The sequence below is a fragment of the Beta vulgaris genome, chromosome 6 (assembly GCF_026745355.1).
Source record: "Beta vulgaris subsp. vulgaris cultivar EL10 chromosome 6, EL10.2, whole genome shotgun sequence".
Classification (NCBI taxonomy): domain Eukaryota; kingdom Viridiplantae; phylum Streptophyta; class Magnoliopsida; order Caryophyllales; family Amaranthaceae; genus Beta; species Beta vulgaris.
The window spans coordinates 1598801-1616219 of NC_079207.1; the positions used below are offsets into that span (position 1 = coordinate 1598801).

At 36.0% G+C, this 17419-nt stretch overlaps 2 protein-coding genes across 3 annotated transcripts; both read left to right on the forward strand.

Moving 5' to 3' along the window:
* Nucleotides 1–929: 929 nt before the first annotated feature.
* LOC104894900 (metal transporter Nramp3.2) lies at nt 930–5230 on the forward strand. Its single transcript, XM_010681263.4, has 4 exons — nt 930–1601; nt 3210–3346; nt 3459–4111; nt 4555–5230. The coding sequence occupies exons 1-4, from the start codon at nt 1054–1056 to the stop codon at nt 4774–4776; spliced, it is 1560 nt and encodes a 519-aa protein (XP_010679565.2). The 5' UTR covers nt 930–1053; the 3' UTR covers nt 4777–5230.
* A 1454-nt stretch (nt 5231–6684) lies between these two features.
* On the forward strand, nt 6685–16347 carry LOC104894901 (FRIGIDA-like protein 3). 2 transcript variants are annotated; one of them, XM_048646252.2, is made up of 5 exons: nt 6685–6888; nt 12926–13040; nt 14008–15099; nt 15308–15468; nt 15618–16347. In XM_048646252.2, exons 2-5 carry the CDS (start codon nt 13031–13033, stop codon nt 16074–16076), a joined length of 1722 nt encoding a protein of 573 aa, XP_048502209.1. In that variant the 5' UTR covers nt 6685–6888; nt 12926–13030; the 3' UTR covers nt 16077–16347. The 2 variants fall into 2 exon arrangements, with proteins under 2 accessions (XP_048502209.1, XP_010679566.1); XM_010681264.4 differs by lacking the exon at nt 12926–13040 and having other exon boundaries at nt 6686–6888.
* Nucleotides 16348–17419: the final 1072 nt, after the last annotated feature.

The window sequence follows — 17419 nt, forward strand, 5'->3', positions numbered from 1 at the left end:
AAAATCATATATAATACAATTGGCTGAACGTCGAAGTCATGTTATACATAAATAATACATTAACATAAATAAGAAAAAAGGATTGATCGACTCAAAGTCGGAGTCGAATTATTTTATGAGATCCGATTTCGACCCTCCCCCGACACGGAGTCAGACTTTTTAAACGGACTCGAAGTCCGATTATTTTTTGTCTGAGTCGACTCGGAATTTTTTTTCTTTTGATCGGAGTGGACTAAGGTCGATCCGGATTGAGTTGTCATCCCTACTCTCAAGTCTCAACCCATCTATAATAGATTGGTAGCTATTCAAATCCAAATCTAATTTTTTTTTTTTGATTCAGTAATTAACTAGTCCAAGTAGTATTAGCCCTTATAGCGGATCATTTAGGCCCTGCCCGTTTTTGGGTCGGGTTTTGGGCAGAATTTTTCGGCCCGCGACCTGATCCGGCCCGACCGTATTTTTTTGACTTTGAGCTTACCAAAAACGACTTTTTAGTCTATTTTTTGGCTCGGCCCGTTTTGGCCCGCAAAGCCCGCTATTGCAGGCCCGAAATAGCGGGCTTTGGACACAAAAAATTCGGCCCAAATTTAGGCCTTGCCCGACCAATGGGCATAATTTTTGGCCGCGGCCCGACCCATAATCACCTCTATTACCCCTCATGAATTGAAGGTAAGAAGGAGAATCCCAATCTATAAAAAAAACTTTTAGAGACTGAAAACTGGAAATTTACACCCAAATCTGAATCAAGATCTTGTTAGCAGTTAGATTACCAGTCTATGAAGGTGTGCGAAACTGTACATTAAATACCAAGTATTTATCCCCTCAAATAAAAAGAAAAATGAAATCAGCAAACTTTGGTGGTTTTTATAATTGATTAGTAGTATTTCACTATTTTGTTGGTACCAGACATTGTTAGTTACATTTTATGTTCCGGCATCTATATATTCGACTTTATCTCTCTTTATTCTCTTCCCTCTTAAAAGACTAAAACTCAACTACCTTTCTCTCTCTATCTCTAACTCTTAAGTCTTATTCTTAACTCCCCCCAAAATTATGGCAGACCCACATGAACCACTACTCACCACCACCACCACCACCGCCACCACAACCACCGAAGTAGCCGAAGAAGACGCTGATTTCGACCCATCCGAAAAAGTCCACGTTATAGGAATCAACGAAAACGACGCCGCATTTGACGACTCAAAAACGCCGTCGTTTTCATGGAAGAAACTCTGGTTATTCACAGGACCAGGGTTTCTAATGAGCATAGCATTTTTAGACCCAGGTAACTTAGAAGGTGATTTACAAGCCGGTGCTATAGCGGGTTACTCTCTTTTATGGCTTCTCTTTTGGGCCACTGCTATGGGCCTTCTGATCCAACTCCTTTCGGCCCGTCTTGGTGTTGTTACGGGCCGACACTTGGCTGAACTTTGTCGCGATGAATACCCTAATTGGGCCAGGTATCTTTTATGGATCATGGCAGAAGTCGCCTTAATTGGGTCAGATATTCAAGAAGTTATTGGTAGTGCTATTGCTCTTAAGATTTTAAGCCATGGGTTTTTACCCCTTTGGTGTGGTGTTCTCATTACTGCCTCTGACTGGTAATTTTTTTTATCATTTTTCTTAAGCTAATTGTTCTTAAGCAGACATAAATGATACTGTCTCCGTCCCAAAATATAGTTCCCATTTCCATTTTGAGTGTCGCAATATATAGTTCATATTTTCATTTCTACATGTTTCCGTAATTTGTCTAGAAAAATTGTATTCATCATTTATTTGCGTTCTTGAATTTTGTTTTTTCCTTTGTTAATTCCATCAAAATGTTACGATTAATGGGAATTATATTTTGAGACAAGGGAGTAATTAATTGAACCCTGTTTTCAATTATTTATTCATTATACTAGCCTTATATGCACGCAATAGCTTTCAAAAGCAAATAGAAAGCTCAAGTCTAATAACAGGTAGGGAAAAATTGTTCAAAAAGTTCAGTGTCAAGCAATAAATGGCAGAAATTGTAATTGTTTTATAGTTGAAAGTATAATTGTAAAAGAGGGTGGACGCCAAATCCTCCTTCGTGCAATATAGAATAGAGATATGTGTGATAAAATGGGAATATTGTCGTCAAGTGAAAGTTTGCATCTTGGATTAGTCAAGTACTATACTTTATTAGTGAACTTCTTACTTTATTTGCTGCTTTTGCTTTTTTTTTTTTCTTGAACTAGATTAAAATAAAATACTAGCTTCATTTGTCTGTAATTGCTTTTACATGCTTTACAACTAGTAGGCTAGTTTAGTTTGACTGTTTGGTGAACAGTATACTATTTCTCAGAAGCTGTTATTTGAAGTTCAGTTATAATAGTAAAGCCCAACAACAGATGACACAGGTAGGTCTGACTTCTGAATTTTTTTGGTATGGCTTGGGCGGCTTGGCCAATTGTTGGAATGTGTACGAGAAATCATCTTTGTCATCGTAGTGGACTTAGACACTTAGACTTAGTGGGAGCTTGTCTAGGCGTCCAACTGTTTGAGTCTCTTAGGGGACTCAAATGGGGGTAATTTGGTCATTTTATGCGTTGGAAGATTTCACGCGCGTGTGGCAAGGATTTGCTTGGTACCAATGCTAGGTTATAATAGTACCATTCTCCAAAAATATTGATACCTTGGTACCAGTCCTAATAACAATTTGATACCAATGTCAGGTTATAATGGTACCATTGTGTTTTTTTTGGGTGTTTGAATCTTTTTTGGACTCAAACAGTTGGTTACCAAGCCTTTCTCGACTTAGTGATCGTTTGGTTGACACTTAGGAAGTTGTTTTTACCTATTTAGTAAAAAAAATTTTAGGGAGTTGAAAAAGTTGTTTGGTTGATTAAGGATAGTAAAATTTTCCGTATGTGTCTTACTTATCTGGCGAGACTAGGTAAGCGACTTTCTTTAAGCTTATTGTGCTGTTGTGAACTAAACAACTCCCAATTTTTCAACTTCGTTGAACTTTCACCTCCCATGTTTTTGGTTTTTATTTTTATGTCAAGCAAACAAGCACTTAGACAATTAGCATTTAGCAAAGAATCTATGTGTCCTGTCAGCCTCCACTTAGTGTCTTAAAGGGTTTATTGCCTGTAGCTCCTTCATGCTCAATCTAGTAATTGTATTGCTTACTATGATGTGAGATGTTAAAAAGGGTTTCTGACTCTCTGTTGTTGCTGTAGTTTCCTGTTTTTATTTCTTGAAAACTATGGTGTGAGAAAACTTGAAGCTGTTTTCGCTTTCCTTATCGGGACAATGGCTATCTCGTTTGCTTGGATGTTTGGTGATACAAAGCCTGATGGTTCGGATCTTCTCGTTGGTGAGCAGATTTCCTTCCAACTTTCTGTCTTTTGAAACTATTGTTTGTGTTTGATGGAAATATTTTCCATTTTTTCACCAAATGTGATGTAAAATGCTCTCATATTTCACAGGTATTGTGGTTCCAAAACTAAGCTCAAAAACTATACAGCAAGCTGTAGGTGTTGTAGGCTGCATAATCATGCCTCACAATGTGTTTTTGCATTCTGCCTTGGTACAATCAAGAGATTTTGATCACAGCAAAAGGGGGCGGGTTCAAGAGGCTCTCAATTACAATTCAATTGAGTCAACTTTTGCCTTAGTTATCTCATTCATCATTAACCTATTTGTCACGGCTGTTTTTGCTAAGTCATTCTATGGCACGCCAGAGGCAGAGTCTATAGGTCTCTCAAATGCTGGCTATTATCTACAGAATAAGTATGGGGGAGGGATGTTCCCCATACTATATATATGGGCTATTGGTTTGTTGGCAGCTGGCCAAAGCAGCACCTTAACTGGTACTTATGCCGGACAGTTCATTATGGGCGGTTTTTTAAATCTTCGGCTAAAGAAATGGATAAGGGCATTGATCACCCGAAGTTGTGCAATTATCCCAACTATCATTGTTGCTCTTATCTTTGATAGGTCCGATGATATGCTCGATGTCCTAAATGAATGGCTAAATGTGCTGCAGTCTATCCAGATACCTTTTGCCGTCATTCCACTACTTTACTTGGTTTCCAAGGAAGAGCTCATGGGTGTTTTCAAAATTGGCCCTGTTCTCAAGGTATGCTCAACTTAGCATATTCTGATTGTTAGCTGGAATTTTTGGTTTATGTATATCATATGCAGACTGCAGTCTGCTTATCTGTTTAATTCAGCCACTGCGCTTGCTCTGTCTACCAGCAGCTTAGTTATACACTTATACTTAGTATTTGAGTATCTACAAGGTTCAAGTTTGTTTCCAATTGCACCATTGTCCAACATAAGTTTTTCACCACACTCTTGAGTCTTGCCCCATAAATTACTTTTTGCTTTGACGACTAATTTCTTTTATATAATGACAAATAAAAATAATACCATGAAATCTATCCAAATATACTTCCATAATATCATTATCTTATGAATTCATCAATGTGTAGTGAGAGTAACTAATTGTCAAAGTTCAACTCAGACTCTTTTGTATAAAGGCTAATCATGTAGATTTCCATTTGTTTTTTCTGTTTACAGACACTGGCTTGGCTTGTAGCAGCTCTGGTGATTGTGATCAATGGATATCTAATAGTCGATTTTTTATCCGAGGAGGCAACAGGGTGGTTGTTTGGCTCTGTTATATGTGCTGTCACTGTGGCATATATAGCATTTATCATATATCTGATTTGGAGGGGTCTCACCTTCTCATCCTGGTTTCGCTCCAGTAAGTCCAAGAGTGTTGCAACCATAGTAAACTAACTACATTGCCCAGCTCTAACGTTCTTCTTTAAGATTTAACTGCATTCCGCTGCTCTTAACTCGTGTTTCATACCTGTGTCCGGATCGAGTTTGGCTAAATTTTCTTCCTAGATTTGCACCTTAATTATTATTCGAGGGCCAGTTTTGTACAAATTTAAGGAAGTGGCCTGCTGTATTTTTCTGTGCCATATATATTAGAACAAATTGTATCACCTGACAGTGGTTGATGTGCTCCCTTATTAGTTGAACATTGATTGGGAGCTTATTTAGTGGGTCTTCTGTTTTTCAGCAAATTTGTAATACAAGTAGTGTTTGAGTAAGATGAAGTATAGAATGAAATAATGTACTGCAAGGCTTGCAGCAAGTGCATAACCATCTTGCCAACCAGTAGAGAACACTGTATATTTGTGAAAGTTGTTTATCAAATATGCACATGCTTAGCTTTAATTTTACAGATTCCGAGCTTTTCTTTTGCTTTAAGTCTGATATACATTAACATGAATCATATCTCATTTGCTCTTCCTTTGTTGTTGTTGGATTTTGATATTATTTTCAATCGATTTACTGTGTGATTTCTACAATAACCAATGTTGTTTCTGAGTTCTGACTTCTGAGTATGGTTGTTTTCTTTAATGATCCAAACAATTTGAATTCGACTGCATTGTAATATACTATATATCCTACAATTTATTACCTTAAACTACATGGTTCAATAACTATTTACATCTTTTAGAATTGAAGAAGTACTAATTAATAATGATGTGAAAAAAGGTCACAGAGTAATAAACTAATGTTTTATTATGTTAGTAATAACAATAATCAGGTGGCTCACATTACTTTGCAAGGTGGCAAGCGGTGGTGGTGTTGTGGGCAGTAGCCCAAAACAGAGGAGAAAGAGGATCCTTGAGGCTTGTTTGGGCTATGTTTTTCCGGTGGATTCAAGAGCTAATTCCGACGATCTATTAAGGAAAGAAGAACTGAAAATGGAGAGTTGTGAGGTGAGTGGTGGTGACTCTGGTGAGATGACTAAAACGGGGTAAAAGGAGGGAAATGAGGGAATTTGGGATGAAGAAAGTATGTCTGGTGAGTCAATGCCGGATTCCGGTGAGCCAATGTCGAATTTCTGGTCAAGGTTGTTTTTGACAAAAAAAATTAATTAAGGTCTGAAGTTGCCCAAAAAATTTAAAAAGGTTGTCTTTCGTAAAAAGTTGTATTTAAAAGGTTGTCTTTGACAAAATACCCTTAAAAATAAGCATCAAGTTTGGCGCAATAGCTGGACTATAAGTCTTTGAGGGGCACTATTCGGTTGGATGTCAGCTATCTGCACTAGTATACAAAGGCTATGTTCTTTTCAACTTATTTTAGCGTTTTCGTACTTATTTCATATTTAATTAGATCATAAAAGTTTAGATCAGATCAGAAAAAAACATATTAGATCACATCAGATTAGTCCAGATCAGAAAAAATTAAATCAGATAAAAAAAAGTTCAGATCAGATCACATCAAAAAAATTCAGGTCTTATCCTTAATTCTTTTTCTAAATAATAATAATAATATCCTTAATTGTAAATAAGTCCAAGAACAAGGTCTAAGGGATTGTTTTACCCAGTTTATTTTCAATTCAATTCAGTTCAGTTGCAATCAGTTCAGTTTAATTCGATTTAGTTCACTGCAACTCCAATTATCATTTTTATTAGTTATAATTTAATTCAGTTCAATTCAATTCAATTTAGTTGCAATCAGTTGGATCCAATTCAATTCAGTTCAGTTGCGATTAGTTGGATCCAATTCAATTCAGTTCAGTTCAATTTTAATCAGTTTCAATTTAATTTATAGTTATGTTATTTTATGTCGAAAAGAACAAACTCTCTTAGAGAGTAATATTTTTAGAGTCTCACATTTTAGGGCCTTTTGCGTAAAAAAATCTTAAAACTATCAGTATCATCATTGCTTTGCTTGATACAGAGTTGAACTTGAACTACCATAACCCAAGGCCGAAAACCTTGCACTTTTCAGTTGCTGGTGCCCAACCTGCACCTAAGAGACCTCCCAGCTGAAATTCTCTCACTCACACGGAAATTCCGAGGCTCGAATTGCAGAAGCTCGTTCCAGGTTCTTCTTTGTTCCATAGATGAATCTACTTGTTTTTTGCGATTTTTTTAGGTGAAATTGCGATTTTTAAGATCTACTTCATGTGATGTTATTGTTTGTTTCTTGAATTCAACTTACTTTTCTTCATCTCATATATGTTATTTCATGTATTTAAGAATAATTTACATGTTATAAACTTATGATTCGAAAATCTGGTATAACTTCTTAATTCATTTTTGTTTCATGGAACCAAATGATAATAAAATTTATGTTAGAATTTGTAGATGGCGCATATTTTCAGGCGATTGTAACATTCTTGTTTATTTCATCAGTTCAATTTTTCAACTGTTGTGGTTGGATATCTGGAACGAATGACCTGTTGGCTCAGGGCGGCCGCCCCTCCTGCCCTCGCTTAGGGACTGTTATTCGGTTGTTTGGTTGGACAAAGGATTTAGAAAGGAAAATTATGGCTCCGTTTGATAGGGCGTAAAACATTTTTCCGTAAAACTGTTTTCCTTTATATACAATTTTACATTGTTTAGTTTGCAAATGAGTGTAGAACCATTTTATCTTGGAGTAAGATTGCTCTCCTAATAATGGAAAACTATTTTCCTTTCAAAATGAAAGGAAAACTATTTTCATTTCTTTTCCTTATCTCTCTTGTACACTCCTCTCCCTACCTCCTTACTTTCACTTTCATTTCATCATTTTTCTTATATGGAACCAAACAACGAAAAACTAATTTTGGAATCGTGTTTCCCATTTTTAATATTTTTCATGAAAATCATTTTACATTGAAAATATTTTACGCCCAACCAAACGGAGCCTAAGTTTTTACATTCTTTGAAACCATTTTCCTCCACTGCATCATGTCCGATATCTCCATTTCCCTTCTTAGCATAATAGTTTTCTATAGAAACAAACAAGGTAAAACTAATATTCATTTGCATTTTCCATCAAAAACCATTTTCGATGGAAAATGTTTTCCATCAAACCAAATGGACCCTTAGTGTTAAAAAAGGGTACACTAATGAAAAAACAACTGAGGGAGCATGTTTGAGGTGTAACATTTTTCTGATGATTGTAAACTAACAAAACAAGCTGATGATATTGCGTGTCAATCAATTGTTTCACAAGTATTGGCATGTTTTGATGGGATTATTCATTAATTGTCACCTTATGAAGTATTTGGAGTATGCTAGTCTGCTAAGAAGTAGTACTTGCGAATTTTGTAAATCTTAGATTCAACAAATGCACAAAATCCCCATCCTTGTTCGTAGAATTTAAGCTTTGAAGGTAATTGATGACATGAAATTCTTGGGAGATATGTATTTCTAGAGATTAACTTATCATCTTATGCACCACTGTAAAGCTATAAAACCTTTCCTTCCCATCCGATCTAGGGGAAGCCTTTTTTTATGGGGGCATTTTCTTGGGATATTAGAAGTGTGATGCTGTTATTAGTATTTGGTTTGGCATTGTTCGCACTTGAATACAAATCATGGAGTATCAAACCCTCCTTTGGCCATTCCTCAAACGATGTTTTTACGGGATCTATATCTACCAAAATTTTTACTTCTAGTTCCGGAATAATCATTGCTCCTCTTTCCGAACAATACATACAAAGAGACCTGATAACAACCCCCCTCGTTACTCATATCTACCTTACCTTGAAGATCCTAAATTCATTTTCCATGTATACCAACCTTAGTTGCCTGCAAGAAGGAGAGGAGAGAGGTTATGACGTGTTAGGTATCATTGGTTGATATAATTTTGGCATTTTGTTCTCCAAGTGTAAGTGTAGTAGTTTTTGCTTTCGGCCTCAGCATCCATATGTTTAGAATGAACATGGGAGGTAGGATCTAGGATTGTTTTTAAGCCAAAGACACTCTAACCATCTCAATGTACCCTCCCATTTCTTCAAAAATAGCAAGATAGAGTGCCGAAAGATATATACTCTAGGCTCTAGTATAAAAACATTTTAAATTTCTTCATGTATGCATCTTAATATTTTTCTCTTTGATTTCTTGGTACCATGTGCTTTGAGGTTTCATCCCTTGAACTTTTCTGCACCTTTCGTCTATCCTTCTTTAACTAAACACATAGTCATGACTTGATTCTCTCAAACTTCCCAAAACCTTAATGACAGGTTGCTGATTTGATAAATTGGTGCTTAATAGGTTTTAACTTCATCCGATCCAATTTACTTTACCTTTTTGCTTTTGGTACAATATTGCAGGATTAGTTTTATATTGAGAAGACAAGAAAAATAAACATGATTGGATATAAAGTGTACTTATGTATCGAGGAGGCAAGAAATATATATAATTGGAGATGATAATGTTGAGGAGAGAGAGAAAAAATAGATGTGATTTGAGAGAGTGGGCACTCTTATACGTGATTAAAGATAGTGGTCCTATGCCCAAAAAAATGCATAAAGTAATTGGGACAACCCCAAAACAAAAGTTGGATAAAGTATTATGGGACACAAGTTGATTTTGTAAACGACTATTATGACAAAAGTTGGATAAAGTAACATGGGACACAAGAAGATTGTTTAAGAGACTATTCTAGAACATTATTATTCTTAATCGTTCATTTATGTTTAGGTAGACCTAGAGTTTAACATCACATATATTCAACGTAGGGAGGTAAGTTATAATAAGTTTGAAGGGATGAAATGATAAATCATTAAATCTTGGGAAAGCTACCTACACATGGATGAACCCAACTCAAAGAATATTGTTAAACACACGTCATTCACAATGATGAAGTGAGATTCTTTTGGTTGGTTTAATAATAATATGTGAAATGGGTGGATGTGTACTACTTTGGTGCCTTAGTTCTAAAAGGCACAATGTGTCTTAAGGGAGCCTCGGCACAAGGCAAAGGTGTGTAGATTCTGCAAAAAGGCGCACGTCCTCTAGATTAATAATAATGTTTCCATAAAAGAAAGGAGGGGGAGGAGGGAACATTGATGGTTGGAACGAACGTATAACAAGAATTCTTGGAATTCCTTTGGGGATTCTTGAGATGGGGATATTGCTAACTCACATGGGATTGAGGGGCTTGGGGACCTTACCTACTAACTCTGAAATAGAATGAATAAAGGGAGAGTAAATAAATAGTAGAAAGCACGCAAAGACCAACACAGAAGTCATAGGGGAAAAAGGGAGAAAGTGCTTATGTAGATTAGAGATCAAAGAGGAAGAGAAAAAGGTGATAGATTGAGACGATGAAGACAAAGAAAGAGAAGAAATGAATATTTAAGTGAAAGAGAGCGAGCGAAAAAGATCAAAGAGTCAAGAGAGGGAAAGAGAGAACTGGTCTCTATTCATTCGACCAAGAATATGTCATCATCGGAGAATTGGGGACCAACAATATGCGATTGTTACCCAAGTCATAAATTGAGGTTTTTCTTTGGTTTTGGGGCTTTTGATTTAGGTTTTTTCTTTATTTGCACTTAAGTGAGGGTTACCTTTTAATTTTTAAATATAAATATCCTTTTTTTTCGCATTTCTACATAAAAAGCACCAAGGCGTTGCTTGTCGCGTTGCCAAAGGTGGTTTAAGTCTTCTCTTAGCTTTTCTGAAGCGTTCCCTCTGTCTCACCTTTGGGCCTAGGCACATTTTCGTAAACTAAGGTTGGAAGTTGGAACAAGTGTAATGATATTCATAGATTAATACTTCGACTCTGTCAAATCCTGATTTGATGTAAAACACTATTGCGCTAAGCCTCTAAATATGTAGAATGTAAGTTCACTCATCTGCTTGTATGCATTTTCTTGGTCTAGAAAGTGTTTTATCGATGTCCGGTTTTACTCAAATTCATATTGAGCAATTCACAAGTTGCCAATGTTTTCTTTTTAATCTCTATCGACACATGTAATTGGTATAGAGTATAGACTATGTGCACACTTCCTTTTAGGTTTAACTTTCAAAAGCACCTTTTGACCATCTATTGTGATGCAAAGAGTTGGCGAAAGCCAGATTTATGTGAATGGTAGACCTTTTTTTTTTCTTCTAATAATAGCAGTTTAATGTCAATGTCAAACTCTTAATAACTAGATTGGAAGGAGAAAACGTTGTCAAGCGACATATTGGTAAAGAAAGCGTAATCTAGGCCAAATTTTTTGTCAATGCGGGGAGATGGTGAGCGTGTACTAGAGCACCCTTTTTGAAAATATTTTTTATTATTTTTGGCTAATTACACGTCATATGGCTACCTAATTGGTAAATCATAGTAATGTACTTCTTGTGTGGCTTTTTTTTTTTTGTTCTTTAACTTTATAATTCAAAGTGAAAATTGGTAAAATTATTGATCTTTTTAATTTTTGTTACTACACTATTGCGAAATTGAACCGAATAAAGACTGATAATTGTCCTAGTATTGTGTTTTTGGATTCCTTCCAATGATCATTTATTTCTAGAAAATATAAAATATTTACAATTTTTTTGACATAGTATACCTCTCCAAAACAATTGCAAATGCTAAAAAGCATGATTAGTTTTCTATGTATTATAGTTTCACTAAACTTTACTTGTAATGCAACATTCATAAAGAAAATGCAAGATAAATGGGAGAGAAGTCAAACAAAACAAGAAAAGAGAAAAAATATAATCGGAGGATATTGGCTCACCTATTCACATTCAGATTGACTCTACGAATTTAATTTGAAAAATGTGGGGTATAAAGTGAAAAATGAAGTTAAAGAAAAAGAACAAAGCGTGTCGCTGTAATGCACGTGCTCCATGATCACATATCTGGCAAATATTTGCCCTAAATTTTGCCGGAAATGTTTTTATACACTTAAAAGTCACCGGAGCATCCTTTTTACCTATGTGTTGCTGACCTCCAGTTCTCTGACCTAGCACGTAATATGGTCGTCACTATCATGTTTGGAACTAAAAGAGTTCTTTTAGCTCAATGTGGCTTTATACACAAGCTCAATATTCTTTGTAAAAAAGGGAAAGTGGATCTAAGTTGTATGATTAATCCATAACCTTGATGAGAAGGGGGATGTGTAAGTTGTTTGTTCACTTTGCAAAATGGGAATCTCGAATGGTTATTATGAATACCTTTGTCAAGTATGTTATAATGCATCAGAGTAGGTTTCTCTGTTGCTTAATGCAAGTGTGTCATGAACCTTGGTTTTCATCTCCCTCACTTCCCTTATAAAGTTTATGGTTATATCTGTTTTGCCTTTTGATAGTTGTTCTATAACCATTTAGTTGAAATAAAGTTGAACCTCCAATCTTTTGATTAAATGTTGGCAATACTATGTATTCACCACCTTAGATGCCGAGTTTATAGTTTGGCCTTATCTGATTTACGGATACAATTGTAGTCCTTTATTCATGTACAAGGAAAATCCAATTTTTTGTGAAAGGAGTTGGATGAACAGATGCCACTGTAATCACATAGGTGATTGTATCTCTTTTGGTAAAGTCTTTGCATCTGTTATGGACTACTACCTCTTTCCCAAAATAAATGCAACACTTTGACTTTTCCACAATCTACATGCATCACTTTGACCATTTTTTTACTACTATATTTAAAAAGATGTAAGTATATAAGATGTTTTTAGATTTATCTCAATGTATATTTTCAGCCTATCAATTTTTTGTGATCTTTACTAATATGTAATTAGAGATATTTGTGGTTTGTATATTGGCAAAAGGTGTTAGTCAATATGTTGCATCTATTTTGGTGGAGAACTAGGGGTTTGGGAATTGGGACAGGGATATATGAAAGAATTGTTCAATGGAATTTAAAATTAGACTGTTTGATCTAGTATTTTACTTGCGTCACTCAGATCGTTCCCTTGACTTTGCTGTACCTGTGTAAGACATGGTTGATGGGTGTAATCATTTAAGATTAGCAGAAAGTCTAGGTTAAATTTCAATGTATCCATGCTGGGACACATTGTGCAGTCTAACACTCTTGGGAAGTTTGAATAATTAGTTTGTCACTCCCTATTCTGCTTGTGGCGACTTCCTGCATCTGAAGAGTTGAATATTTTACTATCATATGTGAAATAAATCTTTTTTGGTTGTAGAGTGTGTAAATGACTGAGTGTTCTTTGTGCATGAGCTGGGGGCTTGGGGCTTTGATGGAACCCTTGATATAGAAGATATTTGGTCCATCGATCTTTTTATGGTTCATGGAAATGGGTAAATTCTAATATATACTAATTGTATTACTTATTACATCCTCAAAATTCCATGTCATGACCTTGAGGGATTTTGTATTTAGCTTTGTTACATTGACTCTTCGCAGTACCTTGCCGTACCTGTGTCTGACACATATCCAACTCAAATAGATGTGGATTGTTGCATTTGATCCTTGAAATATACTCCCTCCGGTTTTAATTAGTTTACCCACTTCTTTGGGCACAAAGTTTTAGGAAAAATAGGTATGTCGGTCATAGAAGTAAAGAGAAAATATTAATTCATTGGCATATTGTATTGAAATTAATGTTGCGGGGCAGAAAAAGTAGAGTGAGAAGGTAAAGATAATAATAAGCAAATTGTGGGACCATTCCAAAGACAAAAAATGAAGAAGTGGGTAAACTAGTAAGGGACAACCCTAGTGGCGGAGCCAGGATTTTCAATCAGGGGTAACATAAGATAACTAACCAAATAAAAAAAAAAGGGGAAAAAAAAAGAATGAACAAAAAAAATGATGTGGGTAGTCGAACCTAAGACCTCGTTGTCTTCGGACTCTAACAAAACGAGCCTACCACTGCGGCTAGTAGAATTCTTCAATCACATATTGCAAGATTTTGTATATATCAGTTCTTTTTCTTTTTTTCTTCCGCCATTTTTTTTTAGGGGTAGCATGTGCTACCCCTTGTTACTTAGTAGATCCGCCCATGGACAACCCGACAAGGAAAGTGGATAAACTAATAAAAACCGGAAGGAGTAATTAGAAAACATAGATCGATATGCATGCTATATACTGTTTGACTTGTTATGAGTTATATAGTTCTGAATAGCCTGAATAACATAGGCATTCTGCTGGAATCCTTTTTTCTTCTAGTATTATGATGTCACATCTGCTGAACGAATGTGTTTTAGCATTCTTATTTATAAAACCTCAAATGTATCTTTTGCTAATATGCATTAATACATATTGCAGCCTTGGCGAACAGTCGGACAGAAATGGATGATACTGAAAAAGCTGTTGAGATCGAAATGACATCCTCCATTGAATTGAGTTCATCTCTATTAGAGCAGCTTAAAGAGGCATTTACCGAGCTGGAAACTCGCAAGGTTGCTCCTAGCATCCAGGTACCGTGGAGTGATGTTGAAGCACATTTCTGTGACTTGGAGTCAATGATGAAGAAAAAACTGGAAGAACTTAAAGACAAGGAGAAGGATTTTACACAGAGAGAATCTCACAATCACATGCTGCTTGCTGAGAGAGAGGCAGCAGTTGTGGCTAAGGAACTAGATTTGTTAGATAGGGTGCAGGAACTAAAAGATGCTGCTGTGGCTGCCATCTCTGAAGCTAGGGCAAATATTCCAGAGTCTGTGGAGTCAGCTTGTGGTGTGGATGCCAATAGAATTAAGGTAAGCAGGTCTGTTGATGAATATGCATCACTTGACACCCAAGAAGAGAAATCCCCTCATGAACTGGGAGAAAATGTTGAAGGTTTTGCTGACGAGGTTAATCCTCGTGCAGAGCTGATACAATTTTGTGAGCAGATGGAATCTATAGGACTTCTAAAATTTGTCATGGGAAACCTAAAAAACCTTTCTTCTGTTTGGAAGGAACAGCTGTCAGTTGCACTTGGTAGTGCGACTGAACCAGCCCGTTTGGTGCTTGATACACTGGAGGGATTCTTCCCTCCTAAAGAATTGACCCAGGAAGGGGATAATAGTGATGCTTCCCTCCATGACATACGTCAGTCTTGTATAATCCTTTTGGAAGCCTTGTCTGCCTTCTTGACAAAGGCTGACTGTGCCACAGATAGCTTTCTTAACCCTGCAATGCAGCAGCAGGCAAAATCTATTGCCAATGAGTGGAAACCTAATGTGACTAGGGACAGCATTAATGCTGCCAATGGAAATTCATTGGAAGCAGAGGGATTTTTGCAGCTGATTGCAACTTTTAGGATTACCTCTGAGTTTGATGAAGAAGAACTCTGCAAGTATGTTCTTGCAGTTGCTCATCACTGGCAGGCAACTAAGCTCTGCCGCTCTCTTGATTTGTCACAAAAGATACCAGGTTGGTATTCTTTTAATAGTCCTGCTGACTTCTGAAGATTGGACGAAAAATGTGTCAACGTTATATATAGGTTTATTCCCTCGAGTAACATAGCCAATTTCTTAGATTTGTAAGATTAGGGCACGTATTTTATTTTTAAAATGTTTCAAATTAGCTACTCCTCAGAACTCAGAAGTGTACCTGTACTCAGCCTTAAAATCTTTTGCAGGTTTAGTTGAGACATTGATTAAAAGTGGGAGGCAAATTGATGCTGTTCATTTCATTCATGCATTTGAGCTCTCCGAGGCTTTTCCTCCTGTTCCTCTTTTGAAAGCCTACCTGAAAGACCTAAGGAGAAACTCGCAAGGAAATGGTAGTGTTGCCTTACAGGTATTTATAACACATTCCCAGTAAAAAGAATTAAAAGATGTACTTTTCTTGAGTTTTTTTATTGGGGTGATATATAGAGTCCTTTTTTTTGGGTAGAATCTATAAAGTCCTTGTTATCTGCTTTTGTTGCTGAATTACGTCATATTCAGAATAATTTTAATGCTCGAGAACTTGAAGCACTAAGGGCCGTCATTCAGTGTGTTGAAGAATATAAACTCGAAGCTTCATACCCTCTTGATCCACTCCATAAAAGGGTTGCCCAGCTAGACAAATCTGTCAAAGGTGATAGAAAGAGGGTAGTTGAAACCAGTAAACAGCAACATCAGCAGAAAAGGCCAAGGTCTGATGGAGGTTTCCAAGGGTCCCGAGGTCGGGGTTTTGGCCGTGGGAGACATGGCCCACCGCAGAGGGCAGCATATTCCGGACTTTCAGAGAGATACATTCCTGCTGTTCCAAGTCCATATAGCTATCAAGTCACTGCACAACCTCTATATGCTACTCAGCCAAATGATCAAAGATTAGCTTATTATCCTCAAGATGTGAGGCCTAATGTACCTTATTCTCCGGCTGCCCCAAGTTATGGTACTTATTTGCAGTCATCACGCTAACCATACTCCGAAGTTTCAGTATTTTGCACACAGTAACCAGCTATAGGCTAGTTTAGGCAAGAAATTTCATGTTAGGGTTACATTTTGCTTTTAGGTCACTGCTGGCCCACTTGTAAGGGTGCTGTGCTCAGCAACCAACTATACAGGCTTGCTAGTTGCAACTTCTCTTTTAAGAAGCTGAGGTATATTTTTTCCCCCCTTTTTATTTTGAAACTGTTGAACTTATTATACAATGCAAGCATTTATCATGAAGTCGCAATTTCTATGTGAAGAGGATCTTCTTACGTAAACGTGCAAGTTCGTCACTGTACTATAACTTCCTGACATGAAGCCAATTTTAGTATTATTGTGTAATATCATGCCGAAATTGCAATTATTTTATTCTGTACGGGCTATTTGGATTTAGAGTGAAATTCACTAAACAGCAAATTGCTCATTTAGGTTTATTTCCCTCTTGGATTGAAGCTAAAGAGTCGAGACTCGAGAGGGAAATTGCCTCTTTGGAGGTGCTTGAGGAACAACTTATAAAATGGGTTGCTTGAGTTTATAATATCACGTGGTTGATCTTCTACTTTCTATCGGCTGAGGTTTTTTCTCGTAGAAATTTCTTGTGTATTTTATATAGAAATCATTGCTTCTAATAATGCAACATTTTGGCTTTTCGCAGATAATAATGTAACCTTTTGATTATTTCTGATATACCCAATTTTCTTTGAGCAGGATATAATGATTTTTTACTTTAAAAAATGGTACTTTGTTTTTTATAGGCTCTAAGCAATCTTTTTACCATCAATTGTTCACCATTAAGTGTTCAAGTTTATCTCTTTTATAGGTTTTATTCGGCTTTATCTTACTCAAATAAAATGGGGTATAAGGGTTGCATTATTCAGGAATAATCAAAAGGTTACATTATTATTCGTAAATGACCAAAGATGTTAGCATTATTTAGAAGCAAATATTCTTTTTATATATTTCTTTTGTTGAGTTTGGAATAACAAGTATTAGCTCCATATAAATATGTCAAATATAATATATACTTCAATATTAGATTTTTAATTTAAGAATAAAAGTATGTGTATAGATATCCGACATACTAGCAAAGAAAATGTGTTATCAAAGGTCCTTATATTTATTTAACTTGAGTTTGAGATTCTTAACGAGCCGAACCGAAATCGAGCATGGGGTTGCTTGGCTCGAATGGTTACACTTTTACTCGAGTCAAGTCTCGAGATTAAATTTTTTAGTCCAATTTGCCTTAAAACTCAATTTGAGTTAAAAAATTATATTATATTATATATATATATATTATATATTATATTATAATATATATATATATATATATA